Source organism: Pelodiscus sinensis, unplaced genomic scaffold, assembly GCF_049634645.1.
Source record: "Pelodiscus sinensis isolate JC-2024 unplaced genomic scaffold, ASM4963464v1 ctg58, whole genome shotgun sequence".
Taxonomy (NCBI): domain Eukaryota; kingdom Metazoa; phylum Chordata; order Testudines; family Trionychidae; genus Pelodiscus; species Pelodiscus sinensis.
In genome coordinates this window covers 316,019-340,373 of record NW_027465922.1, presented here as the reverse complement: position 1 = coordinate 340,373, position 24,355 = coordinate 316,019, and the positions used below count along the sequence as shown (strand labels likewise).

General features: G+C 61.5%; 1 protein-coding gene across 4 annotated transcripts in view; it reads right to left on the bottom strand.

Annotated features, from left to right (window-relative positions):
• The window catches only part of LOC112547409 (C-type lectin-like), a 46,554-nt gene that overhangs the window by 13,075 nt on the left and 9,124 nt on the right, over positions 1-24,355 (bottom strand). For 3 of the 4 annotated variants that reach the window (XM_075916722.1, XM_075916720.1, XM_075916721.1), the window contains exons 2-6: positions 15,988-16,067; positions 14,976-15,070; positions 11,980-12,120; positions 10,065-10,176; positions 8,573-8,830 (exon numbers count right to left, since the gene is read on the bottom strand). The exons of the other annotated variant lie outside the window; for it this stretch is intronic. In XM_075916722.1, coding sequence (XP_075772837.1) covers positions 8,715-8,830; positions 10,065-10,176; positions 11,980-12,120; positions 14,976-15,070; positions 15,988-16,054 — 531 coding nt within the window. In that variant the 5' untranslated portion in view covers positions 16,055-16,067 and the 3' untranslated portion in view covers positions 8,573-8,714. Of the gene's footprint in view, positions 1-8,572; positions 8,831-10,064; positions 10,177-11,979; positions 12,121-14,975; positions 15,071-15,987; positions 16,068-24,355 lie in introns of those variants that run through there. 4 annotated transcript variants of the gene reach the window in all.

Sequence of the window (24,355 nt, the reverse complement as noted above, 5' to 3'; positions counted from 1 at the left end):
TAAAGCTTTTTCCGAAAGATCCCTTATTCCTTTTACAGAAAAGGGATGCAGTCTAGACACAGCCTTACTGCAAAGAGAACTCCATGTTTAAGGCTAGAATTGTAATGGAACTGCATGGGATCTAACTGTATAATTTAAATTCTGGCTTGGCCAAAGCCAAAGTGTAGGTACATAGGTCCGTCTACACTGCAACTTCTACGGTGTTTGAATTGGGACAGTCGCATTGTAGCTGTGTCTCCTGACTGATAGATTGTCATGTCCTGGAGAAAGCTAGGCCAGAACGTTCTGGATACTGAAGTAGAACGTGGACTTGATTCTAGGCATTGGGAGACTTTTAGCAAGATGCTAGGCAACCTGGAAGTGGATGGCAGAGAAGCCTGAACAGCGCTGTGGAGTGCTGTTGAGAAGCGAGCTTGGTTTTCTTCAGGTTCCCTGGTGATCGTAAGAACATACATAAGAACATAAGAACGGCCGTACCGGGTCAGACCAAAGGTCCATCTAGCCCAGTATCCTGTCTGCCGACAGTGGCCAGCACCAGGTGCCCCAGAGAGGGTGGACCGAAGACAATGATCAAGCGATTTGTCTCCTGCCATCCCTCTCCAGCCTTTGAAAAACAGAGGCCAAGGACACCATTTTACCCCCTGTCTAATAGCCTTTTATGGCCCTAACCTCCATGAAATTATCTAGCTTCTCTTTAAACTCTATTATAGTCCTAGCCTTCACAGCCTCCTCTGGCAAGGAGTTCCACAGGTTGACTACACGCTGTGTGAAGAAGAACTTTCTTTTATTAGTTTTAAACCTGCTACCCATTAATTTCATTTGGTGTCCTCTAGTTCTTCTATTATGGGAACTAATAAATAACTTTTCTTTATCCGCCCTCTCCACACTTTGATCCAATGCTTTGTCCCCTTTATTTTCAGCTCACTGAGAGGATAACCTGTCCTGAAGCATTTCACAGACTGCTTGCTCTACTGAAAAACATCCCTTTGACTTCTTCTACTTTTATTTTCCTGTGTACATTAGCGAACTTTTGAGGGGACAAAATTCAGATATCGAATTACGTCATTTCTTCAGTTTTAATTACTGCTGAGTGATGTTCTGCCCTTTAATTCCAGGCGTTTACAGTCAAATTCGGCACGTACTGGCAGTTTTTCACTTTTGCAGATTGCCCCTATTGTAACACAGTTGCTCAAAAAAGTTGGACTCAGAATCAAAACTAACAATATTGTTTTACTTACTTACAGCATAATCCATCTGGGAAACTCAAAGCCACTTACAAATATTGAATCAGTTAAGCCTCCCAAATATTTAGGGATGCGTTATCTTTGTTTTTCTTTAACAAGCGTGTGAGCTGAGGTATGGATAAGTGCAGTCATTTGACCAAGGGAGTGTGAGTGGTTGATGGCAGAGGTATGATTAGCACTGAGCTTCCTGATTCTTAGTCTTAAGCCGTGACTATAGGGTTGTCCTGCCTCTCCTTATGGCTGAGAAGACAGGAGGTGATAATACATCTTGGCTACGTCTACACTGGCAGGATTTTCCGGAAATGCTTTTAATGGAAAAGTTTTCCGTTAAAAGCATTTGCGGAAAAGCGCGTCTAGATTGGCAGGATGCTTTTCCGCAAAAGCACTTTTTGCGGAAAAGTGTCCGTGGCCAATCTAGACGCTTTTCCGCAAAAAAGCCCCGATCGCCATTTTCGCCATCAGGGCTTTTTTTGCAGAAAACAGTACTATGCTGTTTACACTGGCCCTTTTGCGCAAAAGTCTTTCGGAAAAAGAACGGGAGCAGACAGTATTTCCGCAAGAACACGGACGATCTTACATGAGATTGTCAGTGCTTTTCCGGAAATTCAAGCGGCCAGTGTAGACAGCAGACACAGCCCTTCATTTTTGAAGGAGCCATTGAAAAAGTTCATGCATGCAGCAGATGCCTGTTCAATGCTCTGTAGTGTAACCTCCCACTGGCTTTCCATGAGCGTTTCCTCTGAACAAGCGACACTGAACGGGGTTCTCAGCGAGGACAAGTGAGTTGCATGTTAAACGGGCTAGGTTATCGCACAACACACACGTGCTGTTGGCTAACTTCTGCTCCACTTCTGATAACGCATGATCTGCACACATTTGTGCTCCAAGCTTTTTGAGAGCCTCACTTTCTTCATACGTGCCAAGCCCCCAGGACCCCAATTCAAGTCAGTGGGAGGCTGCAAGTGCTCAGTGCCATAGAAAATCAGGCCTCCTGCCTTACAGTGCACGTAGGAAGCACCTAGTGCAGCATTTCTTAGTGTGAACAATTCAAAATGGCCACCCTTAAAGGGACAAGCCTCTTGTTTTGTCAACAACTTTTCCCTGGGGAATGGCTGCCCTTAAAGGAGCAAGCCTCCTTTTTTCTTTTTTTTCCTCAACAAAAAAATCCTTGGTGTTCCCCATGAAAAAAGATGATTGTTTGGTGTTCCTCAGTCTTAAAAAGTTGAAGAAACACTGACCTAGTGTGTTGTGGAGACCCCCTTAATATAAACGTAGAAGTTGATGTACAACATACATGCTCACTGTCAAAAACACATAGAAAATGTGGGTAAAATGATGGTTGCTGTGAGATTCTACTTGAGAACTGAATCCTTGATCCAGAAATTCGAAGTTGGGACTCTGTTCACCAAGCCTGGCTCAACCACGGTCACGCGCAGATCATACAACGTTATAAGATTGAACCGCGTGTCTAGTAATGCTTATGCACCTTGAGACTGAATTGTGGCTTTGTTGGAGCTGTAACTTCCAGCTTCCTAACTGTGCACTTACTGTAACATTTAGGCTGTAGACTGAAATATTCTTTTCCCCCATTGAATATCCAATATCTACTCTGGCAGCAAGGAGAGAGGAATCCAAATTGCACTAAGATCAATGTAGCTCCACCACATATTGAGGAGGACTTTTGGAGTTCTTTAAGGGAGTCCTATGTGTGCCACAGGGGCGTTCCGCACATTCCAGCCCAACGGAATTGGTGCAGCATCCCATCGAGATGGAGTCGATGGACCTGCCGCTTAAACGCAATCGTCAGATTCTGATTCCCGAGCAATAAAGACGTAGGGGAAGCTGTGAGGTGACATCCCTGCTGCTCCACGCTTTGGGGCAGGGAGAGAATTCATTCTCCTTTTGTGTCAAGCTTGAGAGAGAGAGGGGGGGGTGGGATTTAGCCCTAAGGAATATTCAGCAGAAACTTTCTCATGCTGTTTTTGGCACATTGGTGTGCCAGTGAAGAAGGGCTGGGAACAGTGTTACTAATGTTTCCTGTTTATGTAGAAACTTTTGGAGGACTCACATGCTGCAGGACAGGTGTCTTAGAAATGATTTGTGCATAAGTCATTAAGTTGTATGGATGCAGTCTGGATCTTTCCCTCCAGCCTCTTGCAAAGAAAGCCAACATGATTCTGGGAGGCATTAACAGGTGTGTTGTGAGCAAGACACGAGGAGTCATTCTTCTGCTCTACTCTGCGCTGGTTAGGCCTCTGAGCGTATCCCTCCCTCTCGGGCCTCCCTCTGCCACGGCAGCCCCGCGTGGGGCCCGGCCCAGCACCCCGGAGCCTGCCCTGTGGGCAAGGACGGGAGTGAACCAGGAAGAAGAGCCTGTGCTCCCTGTCATTTTTATGCTCCTGTGCAGAATGAATTTTGTCATGTGTGTGACGTAGTGGGGGGTAACTTGCTAACTCACTGGCTGCTGTCTGTAGCACCACCGAGCAAGACAGGCGATGAGTCATTATGCAAAGAGGGTGTCTCGACCTGTCTGACCAGCTACCCCCCAGGGAGAGGAACAAAGGAAGGGGGATGCTGCCCTGGCTGGGGGCAGGGCTGGAGGAGGGGGAGTTAGTTCCTGGCTGGGAGGATGGAGGAAGCAGCCTCAGCAACAGGCTGGGGGGTTTAGAAGCTGTGACGTAGTGGGGGTACTTGCTGGGATGTGGTGACCCAGCAGGGAAAACCTCACTAGGCAGAGGTAAGGCCAAACTTGTTGAACCAGTGGCCGGACACCCCCCATGGAGAGGAACAAAGGAAGGTGGATGCTGCCCTGGCTGGGGGGCAGGGCTGGAAGTGAGTTAGTTGGTTGCTGGCTGTCTGGGAGCATGGAGGAGAGCCTAGGGAGAGGAGCTGGAGTTTAGGGGCCCAGTCTCCCCCCATCTCAAGGGGGCCTGAGGCATCCTAGCCCAGCTCTGTGACCAGACTACATCTGTGCTGTGCTGTATCCTGCAGAGGCAATAAACTTCCTCTATTCCACCGGCTGGTGCAGTCTGTTTGTGCCATTTCGGGGTGCAGGAGACGGGGAACCCCCAACGCGCCGTCACAGAAGCCAAGAACCCTGCCCCATCTCAAGGGGGGCTGAGGCATCCTAGGCCTGCCCTGTAGCCTGGTGACATCTGTGCTGTATCCTGGAGAAGAAATAAACTCCCTCTATTCTACTGGCTGATGGGGTCTGTTCGTGCCATTTCGGGGGTGCAGGAGGCGGGGGACCCCAACGCGCCGTCACAATGTGCACCAATATGCAGATGTGCCACACGGCAGCCCTGTATTGGTGCATGTGATGTAGTGGGGGTACCTGGCTGGTTTCTATGCGGCTGGCTCTGGGGTAACCCCCACGACCCAGCAAAACAGGATGAGTCACTATGCAAACCAGTAGGGCCAGACACCCCCCATGGAGAGGAACAAAGGAAGGTGGATGCTGCCCTGGCTGGGGGGCAGGGCTGGAAGAGGGTTAGTGAGTTGCTGGCTGGAAGCATGGAGGAGACAGCCTAGGAGAAGGGGCTGGAGTTTAGGGGCCCAGTCTCCCCCATCTCAAGGGGGCCTGAGGCATCCTAGCCCAGCTCTGGGACCAGACTACATCTGTGCTGTGCTGTATCCTGGAGAGGCAATAAACTTCCTCTATTCCACCGGCTGGTGCAGTCTGTTTGTGCCATTTCGGGGTGCAGGAGATGGGGGACCCCCAACGCGCCGTCACAGTGCACATAACTATTCACTGCGCACATGCACAATCTGGGGGGAGGTGAAGTGCTCGCAGCGAGGGAAACGGCTGAAGATTGCGGGGATGAGGGCTCTGGGATGGGACTGGGGATGAGAGTTTTAGGGCACAGGGGGAGGCTCAGGGCTGGGGCCAAAGATGGAGGTGGGGGACAGGCTGGGGCCGTGTGGGAGGGGCTGAGGGTGGGGGGCAGGCTGGGACTGGCCGTGTGGGAGGGGCTGAGGGTGGGGGGCAGGCTGGGACTGGCCGTGTGGGAGGGGCCGAGGGTGGGGGGCAGGGGGCAGGCTGGGACTGGCTGTGTGGGAGGGGCTGAGGGTGGGGGGCAGGCTGGGACTGGCCGTGTGGGAGGGGCCGAGGATGGGGGGCAGGCTGGGACTGGCCGTGTGGGAGGGGCCGAGGATGGGGGGCAGGCTGGGACTGGCTGTGTGGGTGGGGGTGAGGGTGGGGGGCGGGGGCAGGCTGGGACTGGCCATGTGGGAGGGGCTGAGGGTGGGGGGCGGGGACAGGCTGGGACTGGCTGTGTGGGTGGGGGTGAGGGTGGGGGGCGGAGGCAGGCTGGGGCCGTGTGGGAGGAGCTGAGGGTGGGGGACGGGGGCAGGCTGGGGCCGTGTGGGAGGGGCTGAGGGTGGGGGGCAGGAGCAGGCTGGGGCCGTGTGGGAGGGGCCGAGGGTGGGGGGCAGGGGCAGGCTGGGGCCGTGTGGGAGGGGCTGAGGGTGGGGGGCAGGGGCAGGCTGGGACCGTGTGGGAGGGGCTGAGGGTGGGGGGCAGGGGCAGGCTGGGGCCGTGTGGGAGGGGCTGAGGGTGGGGGGCAGGGGCAGGCTGGGGCCGTGTGGGAGGGGCTGAGGGTGGGGGGCAGGGGCAGGCTGGGGCCGTGTGGGAGGGGCTGAGGGTGGGGGGCAGGAGCAGGCTGGGGCCGTGTGGGAGGGGCTGAGGGTGGGGGGCAGGAGCAGGCTGGGGCCGTGTGGGAGGGGCTGAGGGTGAGGGGCGGGGGCAGGCTGGGGCCGTGTGGGAGGGGTTGAGGGTGGGGGGCAGGAGCAGGCTGGGGCCGTGTGGGAGGGGTTGAGGGTGGGGGGGCAGGAGCAGGCTGGGGCCGTGTGGGAGGGGCTGAGGGTGGGGGGCAGGAGCAGGCTGGGGCCGTGTGGGAGGGGCTGAGGGTGGGGGGCAGGAGCAGGCTGGGGCCGTGTGGGAGGGGCTGAGGGTGGGGGGCAGGAGCAGGCTGGGGCCGTGTGGGAGGGGCTGAGGGTGAGGGGCGGGGGCAGGCTGGGGCCGTGTGGGAGGGGTTGAGGGTGGGGGGCAGGAGCAGGCTGGGGCCGTGTGGGAGGGGTTGAGGGTGGGGGGCAGGAGCAGGCTGGGGCCGTGTGGGAGGGGCTGAGGGTGAGGGGCGGGGGCAGGCTGGGGCCGTGTGGGAGGGGTTGAGGGTGGGGGGGCAGGAGCAGGCTGGGGCCGTGTGGGAGGGGTTGAGGGTGGGGGGCAGGAGCAGGCTGGGGCCGTGTGGGAGGGGTTGAGGGTGGGGGGGCAGGAGCAGGCTGGGGCCGTGTGGGAGGGGTTGAGGGTGAGGGGCGGGGGCAGGCTGGGGCCGTGTGGGAGGGGTTGAGGGTGGGGGGGCAGGAGCAGGCTGGGGCCGTGTGGGAGGGGTTGAGGGTGGGGGGCAGGAGCAGGCTGGGGCCGTGTGGGAGGGGCTGAGGGTGAGGGGCAGGAGCAGGCTGGGGCCGTGTGGGAGGGGCTGAGGGTGGGGGGCAGGAGCAGGCTGGGGCCGTGTGGGAGGGGTTGAGGGTGGGGGGGCAGGAGCAGGCTGGGGCCGTGTGGGAGGGGTTGAGGGTGGGGGGCAGGGGCAGGCTGGGGCCGTGTGGGAGGGGCTGAGGGTGGGGGGCAGGGGCAGGCTGGGGTCGTGTGGGAGGGGTTGAGGGTGGGGGGCAGGGGCAGGCTGGGACTGGCCCTGTGGGAGGGGCCAAGGGTGGGGGCAGGGGCAGGCTGGGGCCGTGTGGGAGGGGCCGAGGGGGGTGTCACGTTACTGGATTGTGGGGGGAGCAGTCAGATCCCTGCTGCGCCCATGGGGGGGTGTTGGCCCCAAAAGTGGTAGAACGGGGCCATGTGAGGGGTCAGACGGACCCCCACTGTCTGCTGATTCCACATGTGCCACCCCCAGGGCAGGGCCCGTTCGGACCCCTCGACCCCCAGGGCTGAGTCAGTCCAGCCCTTGCGGCACCAGGGGGCTGTGCAAGGAGCCTTCCGGGGGGTCCCTGCTCTGGGCCCTGCCTGGGGCTCCCGCGTGGGACCTCGCCGGGGCCGGTCCGAGCTGCAGCCGAACTCCAAGGGCCTCGGGCCGCCGGCAGGGGACCCTGGGGCCGCGTCTGGGCCGGGTGAGTGTGGGGGGGGGGGGCAGGGGGCATCGGCTGGGCTGGCCAAGGGCCGCGACTCAGTGGCCCCGCGTCACTGGTTAACTGAGGGGAGGGGAGGGGAATTTACTGCTCCAGGGACTAGCACGGAAGTGGGGCCTGATCCCCGCGGGGGAGGAGGCTGCCGTGGCCGGGGGGAGATGGCGTCCGGAGAGGGGCCGGTCCCCCGCCCAGGAGCTGCTGCGGTGACAGAGGACGGGGGAGCCTGTTCCCAGAACCCCCACCCAGCCCCAGCTGAGATCCCACACGGCCAGCCCCAGCCTGCACCCTGCCCCCCACCCTCAGCCCCTCCCACATGGCCCCAGCCTGCAGCCTGCCCCTCTCCCTCGGCCCCTCCCACACGGCCAGCCCCAGCCTGCCCCCTGCCCCCAGCCCTCTGCCCCAGTCCTGTGTCTCCCCCGAACCCTAAAACTTTCATCCCCAGCTCCAAGCCCACACCCCAGCCAGAGCCCTCATCTGCCGAATCTTCAACCCCCTACCACAGTCCAAACGCTTGAGCCCCTCCCACCCCCCATGAATTGTTATGTGCTCCAGTATGGAGGTGCTATGTGGTGCACGATATGCACATCGGTTCACATAACAAAATTCATTCTGCACAGGGGGGCAAAAAATGACAAGGAACACTGGCTCTTATTCCTGGTTCACTCCTGTCCCTCTCCCCGACGGGTGGGGTCTGGGTGCTGGGCCGGGCCGGGCCAGGCCAGGCCTAGGGGTGTAATAGGGTAGTTGATTAACAGATACACAGGAGTGTACAGCTTAATGCTGTAGGACTCAGGCATCCTTGTCCCCGTCCCCCGCCAGTAATGTTTTTAGCAGGCTGACAAGCAGCCGGGCTCGGTCCTGGACCCGCCTGCTGCGGCTCTGCTTTTAGGGTGTATTAGGAGCCAGGCAGCCCGGATCGGTTCCAACTCCCGCCAGGCCCAGAAGCTCTGACCCGGCCCCCAGACAGGGGCTTCTGCCTCCCCCCACCGCTCTGGGGTTGCAGGGGGCTTCTCAGGGGCGGGGCGGAGAGCACTGGCTGCCAGCCCCGCCCCGAGACGATAGAACAGTCGAGTGACCAATAAGAATTCGTGCTGTTACTCGACTAGTCAATTAACCGATATTGGACAGCCCTGGCCCGGCCCCACGGGGGCTGCCGTGGCAGAGGGAGGCCCGAGAGAGAGGGACACGCTCAGAGCTGGATGCTCAGGGGACGTTTATTTCACGGCGCGGGGGTTGCGGAGCCGAGCGGGGGGGCGATGGGAGGACGGGGAGGGGGGCAGCGTCACACCGATGCTCCGCAGCAGGGACCTTGCAGCCGGGGCGCCGGAGGGACCCGATTCACTGCCCGGGCGTTGTGGTGCCCTCACGCGCGGCGAGCTGCTTCCCACGGGATTCTTGCTTACAGACGAACGGGAATGTCCGGTCGCAGGGATAATCGTGCCATTGGTTAAACCCTGGAAAGGCAAACAGCACTGAGCCGGGGGGGGGGGGGCAGACCGTGCTGTTCCTGCCATAAGCAGCCCCTCCTCCCCCCGTTCTGTGTCCCAGCACTTGGGCCTGGCACTGGGGAGGGGGGGTGGATGGAGCCTGTCACTGGAGACTGTGCCAAGACACACACGTACCAGGGGCAGAGTTAAGGTTACAGGGGCAGCCTTGGACAGGCCCTTTCTCAGCTCTGGAACCATCATGTTCCTTTAACACGTTTGGGTGCAATTTATGAACAGTTTAAAAAAGTAGCAAATAAGTTCCCAGGCCTTGGGAACAGCCGGCGCCAGCCCTGTGGCATGTCACCAGCCGCCGACATGTGGGCCACCCCGCAGCAGGGAGCACACGCAGCTCTGGTCCCAAAATCTTTGCGTGCCCCCGAGTTTGCCCAGCGCAGCCTGCCTGGTGCCCTGGGGCAGGGGCTGGAGGGGTTCAGAGCCAGCACCCTGGGCCAGCGCAGCAGAGTCCCCCAGTGCGACTGTGTGTGTGTGTGTGTGTGTGTGTGTGTGTGTGTGTCTGCCTGTCACAGGAGCAGCCGTGAACAGACCCGGGAGAGCTGGGGAGCAGCAGTGTCACCGGGTCAGCCCTGGGTGTGACGCGGGGGGGGGGGGGGGCTGTCTGCTCTGTAACCCGGGGTCCCCACCTGGCTGCGCTGCGCTGTGGGGTGCGATTCCCACTGACTCACCCACGTGGATTGGCCCAGACACCCAGGCCCAGCCTGGGCAGGGAACAAGGCTCGTCTCGGGGCGGGGGGGGGGGGACAAAGGGAGGGAGGGGGAGACGCCACCTGGCTGGGGCAGGGCTGGGAGCTGGGCAGGCTTGGCTGGGGGAAGCCTGCAGGGAGCAGAGTAAGTCCAGGACGGGGGGTTCAGGGACCTGTGACCCCCCCAGAGGACTAGGCTCTGCCCTGGCTCCTCTCAGCATCACCCCTGCGCTGCGCCGGGTCTCTGAGACCCACATAAACCTTCTACTCTACTGGCCGCCTGAGGCACGTCTGGCTGCGGATGGGGGAGCAGGGTCGGGGGCTCCCCGATGTGTCGTCACAGCCTCCCGCCAACTCCCTCCTGGCTGGGGCAGGGGAGACAGAGCCGGGGTCGGCCCTGCAGCCGCTGGGGCAGCCGGGTCCGTGTCCCAGGGCCCGTGGGCAGAGCGCAGCAGGGCCCCGGTGGGGTGGGGGAGCGGGGGGCCGAGCTGCCGGCTCACCTGGTACTTCCAACACCACGCAGCGCTCCTGTTTGCTTGGCGGGTCAGGCTGCCCTTTCTGCCAAGCGGTGAATTTGGCCGGGGACCGATCCGTCCATTTCCAAAAGCGATCCTGCAGAGACAGAGGGGCGGAGACCCCGTGAGTCCCACCGTCCCAGCGATGGGCCTGGAGCCAGGGGCCCAGGGCAGGACCCGCCCAGCCCTTAGAAGCATGAAAATCCCCAGCGAACCCCCCCACCCTAGCCCACCCCCAGGACAGTGGCTGCTCCCCACTGCCGAGCTCCGGGCTGCGGCTCTGGGCGGCGCTGGAGTCACTCTGTGACGTGCCCAGCTGGTTTCTGGCTCTGGACAGGGCCGGCCCAGGGCCAAACAAGAGCCGCTTGGGCATCATGGATTCCTCTCTGATTGGTTCCCCCTCTGCAGCTCGGGGGTATCGGCACCTGCCCGTCCTGCCCGCCCAGCAACCGCCCGTCCTGACCCAGTGTCTGGTGGTTCCTGGCACCCTGAGTGTCCCCTACAAGGCCGGGAGCTGAGGTGCCTGCAGCCAGGGGACCCCCCCCTCCCTCCGGCCAGGCCCAGCAGAGAACAGAGACTGACAGACTCCTCCCCCGCACTGTTTGCTCGGCCTATGGGGCTGCCCCTTGTCCACGCCCTCGTCTAGACGTCGCGTCTCGGGAGGCGGGAGTGTCACGTGATTGCATTGGAAAATGAGCGGCCAGATCACAGCTGCACCCATGGAAGGGAGTCGATTGCTCCGTAGGATAGATACCAGAGACTTCTAAGCCAGCAGCTGTGACATCTCTGCTAGAGCCTGCATCGAGAACTGGGAGATTCGGTGCGTGTAACGTACCATCCTTTAACAACCTCACTCTCAGGCTTTTCTTTCTTGTGATAATAAACCTTTAGGCTACGTCTACACTGGCAAGATCTTGTGCAAAAACTCTTCCAGAAGAGAGCGTCTCCACTGGCATGTGTGTTTGTGCAAGAGCATCCGTGCCAGTGTAGATGCTCTCTTGGGCAAGAAAACTCCAATGGCCATTTTAACCACAGGGATTTCTTGTGCAAGAAATTCATGTTGCCTGTCTACACTGGCCTCTTGCACAAGAACAGTTGCACAAAAGGGCTTATCCCTGAGCGGGAGCGTCAGCGTCCTGGTGCAAGAAGCCCTGATTTCATACATTAGAACGTCAGTTTCCTTGCGCAAGAACACGCGTCCAGTGTAGACAGGCAGCAAGTTTTTGCACAAGAGCGCACCAATGTAGACGCAGCCTTAGACTGTAGATGCTAAAGGATTGGCTCAGCGTGATTTGTGGGTAAGATCCGGAGGGTAAATTGACCAGGGGCCTGTGGCTGGTTTCTTGGGACTGGGAGGAGCCGCTGGGAGTAGGTGAGATTGGGTGCTACACCCCTCACCTGTGTTAGGCCCGGGGCTGTTTGGGGCACAGGGAGAGCTGGGGCGTCTGAGGGGTTTTGTCATGAGGCTTCCTGCCGGCTGGATTGGCAGCTGGAGCGCTCGGTGTGACTGGTGTGTGGCCTGTTCGGGAAGGTCTCCAGTCAGGGGCTGTAAGGAGCCCTGGGTTTGAGCAATTCGCCCTGAGCAGATGCCCTCAGCAGTGTCCAGACACAGCCCGTCCGTCACAGCTGGGCTGACCTGTGGGCTGGGCTGAAGGGTCAGAGCCCAACGGGCCTGGGCCGAGTGTCACCGTGGATGTCAGTCACAGCGGGCTGGGCTCTGCGCCGGGTGTTGGGCACTGACCTGGGACTGAGATCACAGGTGGCTGCAACCTCTTTCCACCCCGTCCCACTGGAGATCCTGCTCTCGTGGGACCCCCCGCCCCACAACAGCCCCCCACTGAGCAGGGAACAGAGCCAGGGCCGGGAGGGGCCGCAGGCGGAGCGGGCGCCGGGCACTCACATGCTCAGGGTCCGAGAGTCCGACCCAGACGGGTTCAGTGTTTTCCTTGTGATGCTTGACATAGCTGGCCAGCATGTCGTTCTCTCCATTATTGAGAATGGAGGCGAGATGGGTCCTCCGCCCGTGCTCCTGGCACACAATCTGGGTGGAGAAGAGACAAAGCCGGTTACCCCATTTCTGCCCCCCAGGGAGCAGCAGGGGCGAGTCCAGCACAGATCTGGGGCCCGGCCCCCCCAGGCAGGAACTTACCTGTCTAGCCCACATACCAACCTAGTAAGGGACCGGGCGTGGGCCGTGCTGCCCGTAGCTCCTCTTCCTCAGGGGCCGGGAATGGGCGACGGGAGGGATCCCAGGAGGGTTCCCTGCTCTGTTCCCTCCCTCTGGGCACCCGGCCTTGGCCTGGGTCAGCCGACAGACCCTGGGCTGGATGGGCCTTTGGTCTGGCCCCGTCTGCCCGCTCTGATGTTCTTACAAACCAAAGCACAGTGCCCCCGCGGCTTTACCAGCCAATGAGAGGGAGCAGCGAGAGGCAAACAGGGACCCTCCGACGAGTGGACTGAATCCGAGAGAGGAGACTCGGAAGGAGCAGGAGCTGCGCCCAGTGAAGTCCCAAGTACACCCGGCATCACAACGGGAGCGGGAGGCTCCGCTAGCCCAAGACTGAACGAGGAACGACCCCTTTTCTTCCATGGCAGGAGGCAGGAAGCCGGCCACACGACCAGGGCCGCTCCCCGCTGGGGGGTCAGCCCTCCGGCCGATACGGCCATTGCGGAGACACCGATGAGTTCTTTGCCTCGCTCCCACGGCTGGGCTACCGGGAGATCCCCAGCCCTGAGCCGCTCTGCGTCGCTGACGGATCTGGGCACCCGGGGGCCCAGAGGAGGTTTTGGGAACCAGCCCCCAGGGCCAGAGGGGCCTCTCCCACGAGCTCTGCGGGAGCGTCCCTGTGACTTGGCAGAGCGACCGAATCCCCCTCCTGCCTTGTGATGTGGTACGGAAAAGGAGACTTTGGACTTCCTGTCCTGCTCCGTGTGGGACGGGGGGGCGTGCGGGGAGGGGCTGGGGAAGGGATCACAGGTGCGGGTCCTGGGGGCCTTGCAGGAGAAGGGCGTGAAGGAACGGGGCAGCCCGGGGCCACAGGGCCGGGCACAGACCTGGGCGTGCGAGGAACATCATTCGATATGGACCGGTTCTGCTCCCTCCCTCTGGGCACTGCCGGCCGACAGCACACGGGCTGGATGGGCCTTTAGTCTGACCCAAGGGCCCCGTGAGCATCCCCTGGCCCCGCGCGGCGACGCCCTGAGCCCGGCAGCCGGCACAGGGCAGCCCCGGGGAGCTCGGCATGGGGGGGGGGGGGCAGCGGAGACCTGAGGCAGCTGCTCTGGCTCACGGAGCTGGGGCAGGAGGATCCGGAGCCGGGCGCTGAGGGAGACGTGAGCCCCCCGGCCCAGCCGTCCCTGGTGTCCCCACCCCACACAGCCCACCCCGCGCTCTGTGGGGCCAGGGGAGATGGAGCCCCCCGGGCGAGGGCTACACCACGCTCTGCTCCCCGGCCCGGCAGGCTCCTCCCTCCCGACCAGTGCCCAGCTCTGTCCTGGCCCCTGCGCTGTGCCAGCGCTGGGCCCCCCCCCCGCCCTACCGGGGCTGCCTCCCCTCCCCCGCCCAGCACCTCCCTCTGATACTCAGCCCGCCCCTCCCCCGCCCACCACCTCCCTCTGATACTCGGCCCGCCCCTCCCCCGCCCGGCACCTCCCTCTGATACTCAGCCCGCCCCTCCCCCGCCCGGCACCTCCCTCTGATACTCAGCCCGCCCTACCGGGGCTGCCTCCCCTCCCCCGCCCAGCACCTCCCTCTGATACCCAGCCCGCCCCTCCCCCGCCCGGCACCTCCCTCTGATACTCAGCCTGCCCCTCCCCCGCCCGGCACCTCCCTCTGATACTCAGCCCGCCCCTCCCCCGCCCGGCACCTCCCTCTGATACTCAGCCTGCCCCTCCCCCGCCCGGCACCTCCCTCTGATACTCGGCCCGCCCCTCCCCCGCCCGGCACCTCCCTCTGATACTCAGCCCGCCCCTCCCCCGCCCAGCACCTCCCTCTGATACTCGGCCCGCCCCTCCCCCGCCCGGCACCTCCCTCTGATACTCAGCCTGCCCCTCCCCCGCCCGGCACCTCCCTCTGATACTCAGCCCGCCCCTCCCCCGCCCACCACCTCCCTCTGATACTCGGCCCGCCCCTCCCCCGCCCGGCACCTCCCTCTGATACTCGGCCCGCCCCTCCCCCGCCCAGCACCTCCCTCTGATACTCAGCCCGCCCCTCCCCCGCCCACCACCTCCCTCTGATACTCAGCCTGCCCATCCCCCGCCCGGCACCTCCCTCTGATACTCAGCCCGCCCCTCCCCCGCCCGGCACCTCCCTCTGATACTCAGCCTGCCCATCCCCCGCCCGGCACCTCCCTCTGATACTCAGCCCGCCCCTCCCCCGCCCGGCACCTCCCTCTGATACTCAGCCCGCCCCTCCCCCGCCCGGCACCTCCCTCTGATACTCAGCCCGCCCCTCCCCCGCCCGGCACCTCCCTCTGATACTCAGCCCACCCCTCCCCGCCCGGCACCTTCCTCTGATACTCAGCCCGCCCCTCCCCCGCCCGGCACCTCCCTCTGATACTCAGCCCACCCCTCCCCGCCCGGCACCTTCCTCTGATACTCAGCCCGCCCCTCCCCCGCCCGGCACCTTCCTCTGATACTCAGCCCGCCCCTCCCCCGCCCGGCACCTCCCTCTGATACTCAGCCCACCCCTCCCCGCCCGGCACCTTCCTCTGATACTCAGCCCGCCCCTCCCCCGCCCGGCACCTCCCTCTGATACTCAGCCTGCCCCTCCCCCGCCCGGCACCTCCCTCTGATACTCAGCCCGCCCCTCCCCCGACCAGTCCCCTTCCCCCAATACTCAGCCCGCCCCTCCCCCGCCCAGCCCCCAGCCTGGTGCCGTTTGCCCCAGCCTCTCACCTCAGCGTGGTACCAGGTTGTCTTCTGGGCGAAGAAGCCGTAGCAGGCGCCGTGGTAGTTCAGCCATCCCCGTGGGCAGGACGTGGCGTGTGGCTCTGCAGAGAGAGGGGCCGGGGGGCGGGAGGCCCAGTGGTTAGCGCCTGGGTCGGGGGCGCGGGCGTTTCTCCCCCACGGGACACTGGCACCGGGAGCGTTTGGGGCCTGGCCGGCTGGGGAGCCTCCCGGGGCAGGTCCACAGCGCGAGACTAGCTCGAAGTGACGTAGTCGCCTCTGCGCAGCCGGCAGGTATAGCGACATCGCGTCGCAACGCGTCCAGCCGGAGGAGCCCGCCCCCGGCCGCCGCCCCCCGCGGTGCGCACCGAGTGAGGGACGCCGGCGCCTAATTAAAGCACCAAATCCGGGAGAAAGCGACGTCGGCCACAGGGCTTTGCTAGACCCGGCGTTTCTCCGAGATTTCTGTGACCCCTGCTGACCTCGGCCTGGGGTACGTGATGCGGCTCTTCTCTTGGCATTTCCTTCATCCTGATTTTATATTTTCAGCGCACGCTCAGCCCTCCACAAAGTAACGGTTCCCCATCACGGCCCATGTGCCCGCTGAAACAAGGGCATCGGGCGATATTAAGTCAGTCAGGGCAGCTTAGCGCGTTGATGCCAACGTTCATGGTTTAATGTGGTAATATCAAAGACGGACCCCGTGGGGACAGGCCGGCTAATGGGCGGGGAACACGGGGGGCAGGACGGGACCCATCGCTGCCAGGGGCTGAGCGCACATTGCCCAGGGCAGCCCCACCCAATCCCCGGGGGAAGAGTCGACCTCAGGGGGCATTTCAGACTCCTCCTCTCCCCCCTCCCTGGGAGCGGCTGTGGGGCTGGGCCCCCCAGGCAGGGGCCCCAGCAGCAGGAGACGGGCCGTGGCTCTGGCAGCCCCGAGGGAAATGGAGCCACGTCCCAGCTCCTACCACGGCGACCCGCCCCCGGGGACTCAGGCTCGAGGGGCCGGGCCGGGACTCACCTGCCAGCGCGGGGCTGCAGACCAGGCAGCCGAGGAGGCAGAGGGTGACAAAGGCGACTGGCCCCATCTTCTCGCTGCCCCTGGGGAGAAAACACACAGGGGAGATGGGCCAGGAGAGTTGGAGACACCCCCAGGAGCACCCCTCCCCCTCCCATGGGGCAGTTCATAGGGGCACTCGCTGTGCCCTTGTCCAGATGAATGATGAAGATATTGAGAAGATATTGAACTATCTGATCCCAGCAGAGCCCCATCTGTTATGCCGGGCTGGGGAACCTCTTTTGGGTCAGGGGCTGCTGACCCACAGAAAAATCAGCTGGGTGGGAGGCAGTAGGAGCTGGAGAGCCAACCTGGGATCTCCAACGCTAAGGGGGAGGAGTCCTGAGATCTGGGGGCCAGGGCCAGGCAAACTGGAGACCAGATCTGGACCCTGGGTCTTCGCTTCCCCAGGCCTGTTCTGTGCCCGTCCAGTATGACTGTGAACCATTGGTAACTTCCGAGAGAAGGGTTTTCCGACTAGCTAGTCACCCACTTAACAGGAGCCTCCTCTAGGTTGGAATTCCCCAGTTTATTGCTAGGAAGGTCATGCGAGGCCGTATGAAATGTTATAGCACAATCTAGGTTTACCGCATCTACCACTTCCCCCTTATCCACAAGGCTTGTTATCTAATCAGAGAAAGTTACCAGGTTGCTTTGACATGATTTGGTCTTTACAAATCCATTTTGGCTGACACCTATCCCCTTGTTATCTACCAGATGTTTGCAGTTGGATTCCTTAATTCTTTGGTCTATTGTCTTTCCTGGCACAGAAGTTAAGCTGACTGGTCTGTTGTTTCCTGAGTTGTTCTTATTTCCCTTTTGATAGATGGGCCCTAGATTTGTCCTTTTCCTGTCTTCTGGAATCTCTCCTGACTTCCATGACTTTGCAAAGATGGTAGCTAATGACTCAGATACCTCCTCAGTTACCCCCCTTGTGTATTCTAGGGTGCATTTCACCAGACCCTCGTGGCTTGAAGACATCCAACTTATCTAAGGGTCTGTCTACTCTACAAAGTTAATTCGAACTAACAGACGTTAGTTAGAATTAACTTTGATAGGCGCTACACATAGAAACCGCTAGTTCGAACTTAATTCAAACTAGCGGAGCACTTAATTCGAACTAGGTAAACCTCATTCCACGAGGACTAACGCCTAGTTCGAATTAAGTAGTTCGAATTAAGGGCTGTGTAGCCCCTTAATTCGAACTAGTGGGAGGCTAGCCCTCCCCAGCTTGCCCTGGTGGCCACTCTGGGCACCACCAGGGAAACTCTTCTGCCCCCCTCCCGGCCCCGGAGCCCTTAAAGGGGCACTGGCTGGCTACGGTGCCCATGCCAGGTGCAAGCCTGCCAGCACCCAGCCAGTAGACCATGCACCTGGAACGGCATGAACCAGCCACCCACTGCCACCCTGCCCTCCGCCTCCTCCCAAGACCAGGCTGGCAGCTCCCAGGAGCCTGCCCGGGGCCACAAGAGGTGGGCGCCCGCCTGGTCTAGTGCAGACATCGTGGACCTCGTCCACGATCTCCGCACTAGGCACAGGAAAGTGGCCGTCTAGGGCAGGATAGCTGCCAGCCTGGCCACCCAGGAGCAGGTTTGCATGAAAATCAAGGTGGTTCAGTGAGACCCCCGACCCTGAGCTTAGAACATAAGAACATAAGAATGGCAGTACTGGGTCAGACCAAAGGTCCATCTAGCCTAGTAGCCTGTCTGCCGACAGCGGTACCCGGCAGGGGATGGACCAAAGACAATGACCAAGCCATTTGTCTCGTGCCATCCATCTCCAGCCTTCCACAAACAGAGGCCAGGGACACCGTTCCTACCCCCTGGCTAATAGCACTCCATGGACCCAACTTCCATGAATTTATCTAACTTCTCTTTAAACTCTGTTCTAGTTCTAGCCTTCACAGACTCCTGCAGCAAGGAGTTCCACAGGTTGACTATTTGCTTTGTGAAGAAGAACTTTCTGTTATTAGTTTGAAGCCTTCTATCCATTCATTTCAGTTGGTGTCCTCTAGTCCTTCTATTATGGGAACTAATGAAGAACTTTTCTTTATGCACCCTCTCCACACCACTCGTGCTTTTATAGACCTCGATCCTATCCCCCCTCAGTCTCCTCTTTTCTAAGCTGAAAAGTCCCAGTCTCTTTAGCCTCTCTTCATATGGGACCTGTTCCAAACCCCTGATCATTTTAGTTGCCCTCCCCAGTCCCAGCCTTTCTCTTTCCCTCTCCCACCTCCTTTTCCCAGTCTCCCCAAGTTTTGTTCACTAAAGAGAGTTTCTATTTTTGAACACACGTGTCCTTTATTTTGTACATCAGGAAGGGGGGCTAGGGAGGGGTAAGTGGAAGGAGGTGAGGGAGGAATGGGGTACGAGCCCCCGATGGGGAGGACTGGGCTGGCTCTGTGGGCTCCTCGGGGTGGAAACTCTCCTGCAGCCCCCCGATTGGCCCCTGTGACGGCGCGTTGGGGGTTCCCCGTCTCCTGCACCCCGAAATGGCACAAACAGACTGCACCAGCCAGTGGAATTGAGGGTGGTTTATTGCTCCTCCAGCACAGCGCAGCACAGATGTAATCTGGTTACAGGAACTGGGCTAGGATGCCTCAGGCCCCCTTGAGATGGGGGAGACTGGGCCCCTAAACTCCAGCCCCTTCCCCTAGGCTCTCCTCCATGCCCTCCGACAGCCAGCAACCAACTCACTAACTTCCAGCCCTGCCCCCCAGCCAAGGCAGCATCCACCTTCCTTTGTTCCTCTCCATGGGGGGTGTCTGGCCACTGGTTTGCATAGTGACTCATCCTGTTTTGCTGGGTCGTGGTCCCCACGGCAGCCAGTGGGGGTTCCCCCAGAGCCAGCAGCATAGAAACCAGCCAGGTACCCCCACTACGTCACAGTTCTCCCCCCTCCGAGAGCGAACTGAGCAGGGTCACTCCGCTCGTGACCTAGGGAAGTTCGGGTCCTCTGCGTGGGAACCCGCCCCGGGGACATGGGTGCTCCCCTTGACTCGGGCCGGCCGTGGCGAGGCCCCACATGAATTGGCTTCCCTCTGTCCATTCGCCGCCCCGCTCCAGGGTGACTGGCCCAGGCCTGTCCTCGGGGGTCACACCCACCCTTCCGCTGGCCTTGATCTCTGGCCAGGGTCTCTCGGGCCGGGGCCATGAGCCCAGCGAGCCTTCTCTGGACAGCCAGGGCGGCTTCCACTCCCGAAGCTCCATCCAGGGAGGACTTCCCCTCCCATAACTCTCTCAGCAAGCCCAGAGGGTCTATCTGGGGTAGAGACCCCCAAGCCGCTTTCCTCCTGTCTTGGGCCTTCCCGCCCCTCTGGCAGGAGTCACAGGACCGGCAGTACCGCTGCACGGCTGTAAAGATTCCCGGCCAATAGAAGTGCTGGAGCAGCCTCAGCCGGGTGCTCCGGATCCCCCGGTGGCCCCCAACGGGGACGTCGTGGGCCAAATACAGCAGCTTGAGGTGATAATTTCGGGGGACGACCAGCTGCCGCTCTACCCTCCATGCCCTCGCCTTCCTGGGGGGAAGCCACTCACGGAACAGGAGCCCACGCTCCCGCAGGAATCTCTCCTGGCCACCTCTCCCCCGGGGCTGAGCTGCACGGAGGCCAGCCTGGTCCCTCAGCCTCTGCAAGGAGGGGTCTGCCTGCACCTCAGCCTGGAATTCAGCTGCTGAGGCAGGGATCGGGACCTGTCCCCCACCTCTGCCTACGTCCGGAGTCCCAGCCTGGCTGGACCCCGTGTCTACTGGGATGGGACACTGAGAATGCTGCCAGGAGTCCTTCCCTGGACCCACGTTGTCAGCCCCCCGCTGGCTCTGGCTCCGGGTAGGGACTAGAGCCCGCTGGGATTCATGGGGCCACTCCTCTAGGTCGTTCCCCATCAGCACCTCGGTGGGCAAGTGCGGGTGCACCCCCACTTCCTTGAGGCCCTCCTTGGCCCCCCATTTCAGATGCACCCTGGCTACAGGCACCTTAAACGGGGACCCGTCTATGCCCTTCAGGGTCAGCTGCGCGTGGGGTAGTATCCGCTCCGGGGCCACTATGTCGGATCGGGCCAGAGTCACCTCCGCCCCCGTGTCCCAGAAGCCCGTCACCTTCCTACCATCCACCTCCAGGGGTATGAGGCACTCGCTCCGCAGGGGCCGTCCTGCCCCCACCCGGTACACGGAGAAATCCGCCTCCTGAGAATCAGACCTCCCAGGGGAGGTGCACTGAGCATCCTTCCCCTCTCTCTGAGCTGAGGTTTGCCTGCCAGCCCCTGCCTCTGGGGCAGCCTGCCCTTCCTCCCGCCCCAGCCAGTTAACCCTGGAAAGTCCCCGGTCCTGGGACCTGGTGCACTGAGCCCTCTTGTGGCCTTTTTGCCCACAGCGCTGGCAAGTTAGGCTTTGGGCTGTCTCTGTCCAGGCCCTGGCTGGTTCTCTGGGGCGCAGACGACCTGTTCCTTGGTCTCGCCCCGTAGTTGACTCCCTCCGTCGCTCAGCCGAGATCCGGTCTCTGCGCGGTTCCCTCTCTCTCCGGGACTCCCGTTCACACCCGGACCGGCTCTCCATGAACTCATCTGCCAGCCTCCCGGCCTCCTGGGGGTTCTCTGGTCTCCGGTCCTTGAGCCACAGCCTCAGTTTGGGTGGGCACGCTGCATAGAACTGCTCCATCATGACCAGCTTGAGCAGCTCCTCTGCGGTCTGGGCTCCGACTCCAGACACCCACTTGCGGCAGTATTGCGCCAGGCGGGAGGCCAGGTCCACATAGGTCTCCCGTGGCCCTTTCTGTACCCCCCGGAACTTCTTCCTGTACATCTCGGGGGTCAGCCCGAACTTGTGCAGCAGGGCCTCCTTGACTCGGTTGTAATCCCCGGGCTGTAGGTCCTCCAGCTGACTGAGCACTCCGGCCGCCTCCTGGCTCAGTGCGGGGATGAGCTCCTGCAGCCAGTCAGCTGGGGGAACCCGTTGCAGTCCACAGGCCCTCTCAAAGGCACTGAGGAACCCGTCTATGTCACCCATGTCCTTCAATTGGGCCACCACGGGCCTCTCCAAGCATCTGGCAGTCCTGGGACCCTGGGGCCCATCCGCACTTGGCGCGGCCGGTGCCCCGCCGGTTCTCCGCTCTGCCATGGCCAGCTCATGCTGCCGCTGCCTCTCTCGATCTTGGCGATCCCTTTCTCGGTCCTGGCGGTCCCTCTCTCGGTCCTCTACTTCCAATTCCTTGATCCGCAGCTGGATCTCCAGCCGCCGCAGCTCTGCTTGGCTGGCCCCTGCCCTAGATGGGCTGCAGCTTGCAGGCCTCCTGGGGGAAGCTGTCTCATCTCTCCTGTGGGTTCCAGCGCTCCTCCCCCTCTCTGAGCCTGACACACTCTCAGGGGGGGTCTGGCTGCTTCCCCTGGGGACAAGATCCTGGCCCTGTGGCTGGTCGTTCTCTTCTAGCTGAGCAATCAGCTGGGCCTTGGTTGCTTTCTGCACAGGCAAGCCCCTCTCTCTGCACAGCCCCACCAGCTCTGCCTTCAAGAGTTGGGCGTAGGCCATCTGCCCGCTGGGCCCCTCGGTGCAGACTCACCAGTCTAGTGCTGCAGCGCCCCACGATTCCCAGGAACCGCTTCGCTCTGTCTCCAGCACGCCTGGCTCCAGGGCTCTTGCTTCTACTGCGCCTTGTCGCTTGCCGCTGGAAGCTCCATCCACGGGGTGCAGTGCATCCCACTTCTGACACCAGTGTGACGGCGCGTTGGGGGTTCCCCGTCTCCTGCACCCCGAAATGGCACAAACAGACTGCACCAGCCAGTGGAATTGAGGGTGGTTTATTGCTCCTCCAGCACAGCGCAGCACAGATGTAATCTGGTTACAGGAACTGGGCTAGGATGCCTCAGGCCCCCTTGAGATGGGGGAGACTGGGCCCCTAAACTCCAGCCCCTTCCCCTAGGCTCTCCTCCATGCCCTCCGACAGCCAGCAACCAACTCACTAACTTCCAGCCCTGCCCCCCAGCCAAGGCAGCATTCCACCTTCCTTTGTTCCTCTCCATGGGGGGTGTCTGGCCACTGGTTTGCATAGTGACTCATCCTGTTTTGCTGGGTCGTGGTCCCCACGGCAGCCAGTGGGGGTTCCCCCAGAGCCAGCAGCATAGAAACCAGCCAGGTACCCCCACTACGTCACAGCCCCCTCTCCCCAGATGGCAGCTTGCGGCAAGTGCAGCCGGTCTGATGGCCGAGTGCTGTGATGTGCCGAGTGTGGGCACTCAGGGCACTCCAAGCCAGGACTGCTTTGCAAGCGGGGCACCCCTGAGAACTGTCTGTCCGGGGTGGGGGTTGGGTCCCTTTAAGCGCAGCCCTCGGCTAGCCTGGGACAGCAGCTCCACGCTCTAAGTCCTCCTCTGATGCCCTGCCGGCACTGCTTCCGGACATCCTTAACCCCGGTTCAGGGTCCACTCAGTGTGGACTTGCTAGTTTGAATTAGCAAAATGCTCATTCGAACTAGTTTTTAGGTCTGGATGCACTAGTTCGAATTAGCTTAGTTTGAATTAGTGCTGTAGTGTAGACAGACCCTGAGTCATTTCCACCTTGCTCTGTTACTATTTTAACTTCTGAACCTGCCCCTTTGCCACTGGCATTCACCACTGTAGGCTTCTGCCACCCCCAACCTACGCGGAGGAAAGGGGTCGTTAAGCACCTCTGCTCGTTAGTATTTTCTGTGATTGGCCACGGACCAGCCCATCTTTGCTCTCCCTCTTGCTTCTTGTTGCCCTTTGTGTCTCTAGCTCGTTTGCGCTCGTTTTGTGCCTTCAGCTCTCTAATCCGGCCCTGCACACGCCTGTTATTTATGTGTATCCCTCCCTTGCACTCCGACCTCCTTTCCACTTTTTATACGACTTTCGTCAGTTTGGGCTCCTTGAAGATCTCCTGCGTAAGCCACGTTTTGCTGTCCTTGGTGCGCGGGGGGGCAGTTTGTTCTTGGGGCCTTAAGAATGTTCCTTTGGAAAACTGCCCCTCGTCTTCAATTGTTCATCCTCTCACTCCTGCAGCCCGTGGGAACGTACCTACCGGCTCCCGCTGTTTGCTGACGTCTGCCTTCCTGAAACCCATCGTCTCTGTTTTCTGTTCTCCCTGCTGCCCTTCTTCCTTATTGTACAGGGCGCCTGGCCCGCACCGGCCCTTTCAGGGTGACACCCAGCCCTGGGGGCGGCTGAGCCTGCAGCTGAGGCAGACACAGCCAATTGGGCCCGGCAGGGGCTGGGTAAATAGGGCTCCAAGTGCAGCGGAGATCCTCATTCTCGCTCTGGCTGAGGCTTTCTGAGATCGAGCAGGGCTGGGGGGCTCCGGCCTGACCTCACTCCCAGGCGGCAGGGCCTGAGGCAAGGCCTGGGGGTACTAGGGCTGCAGGGGGGCAGGCAGAGGCAGCAGGCCAATGAGGAGTCACCATGTCAGGCGCAGTTTGCCCCGGGGCAGGGGCTAGATGGGGTCTGGGGGTGGGTCACTGGGGGGTTCCCTGAGGGGCAGAGCCGGCCCAAGCTGCAGGCTGACCGGGCTATCACCTGGGGCGCCCCACAGTAGGGGGCGCTGTGTGGGGCTGCTGGGCCGGGCGGAGTCGCACTCCCGGGGGCGGGGCCACGCTCTCGGGGCCAGGGCGCACGAATGGCTCAGGCCGGCCCTGCTGAGGGGCCCTGCCCTAGGTCAGGACTGGGGGGAGGGCGCCATGGGCAGGCAGGGGGCGCTCCAGGGCTGGAGAGCTAATTCCCAGGGTGGCCACCAGGAGGCGTCGTGGGGCGGGTGCTCGCCCGTCACACTCATGTACTAAGCTCAGGGCCATCTGCCCACCCGCAGGGAGGGAGTCAGGGTCCCCCGGGCGTGGGGGCAGTGAGACCAGAGGAGAGCCGGGACCCCACCCCTGCAGGCGCCTGCCCGCAAGGGAGAGCCAGGACCCCTGTGCTGCCAGCCAGCCATGGGGAGGGCAGCTTTGCTGGAGATCGGACTGTCAGCTCCCTGCTGCACCAGCCCTGTTCTTCCTGCCCTGCCATGGGGCCTGCCCCATCCTTCATACCCTGCCATGGGGCTCCCCCACCCCCTATACTTCCTGCCCTGACACAGGGACTGACCTGCCCCCCTGTTCTTCCTGCCCTGCTATGGGGCCTGCCCCACCCCATATGCCCTGACATGGGGGCTGCCCCACCCTTTTGTTCTTCCTGCCCTGCCATGGGGCTCTCCCACCGCTTCTGCCCTTTCTGCTCCACCAGGGTGGGGGTGGGAGGCTGGTGGAACACCCCAGGGTGGGGGAGATGAGCGGGGGGCAGGTCCCCCTCTGCAGGGGATTGTGGGTCAGGAGCCGCACAAGGGGGTTCCCAGTTCAGTG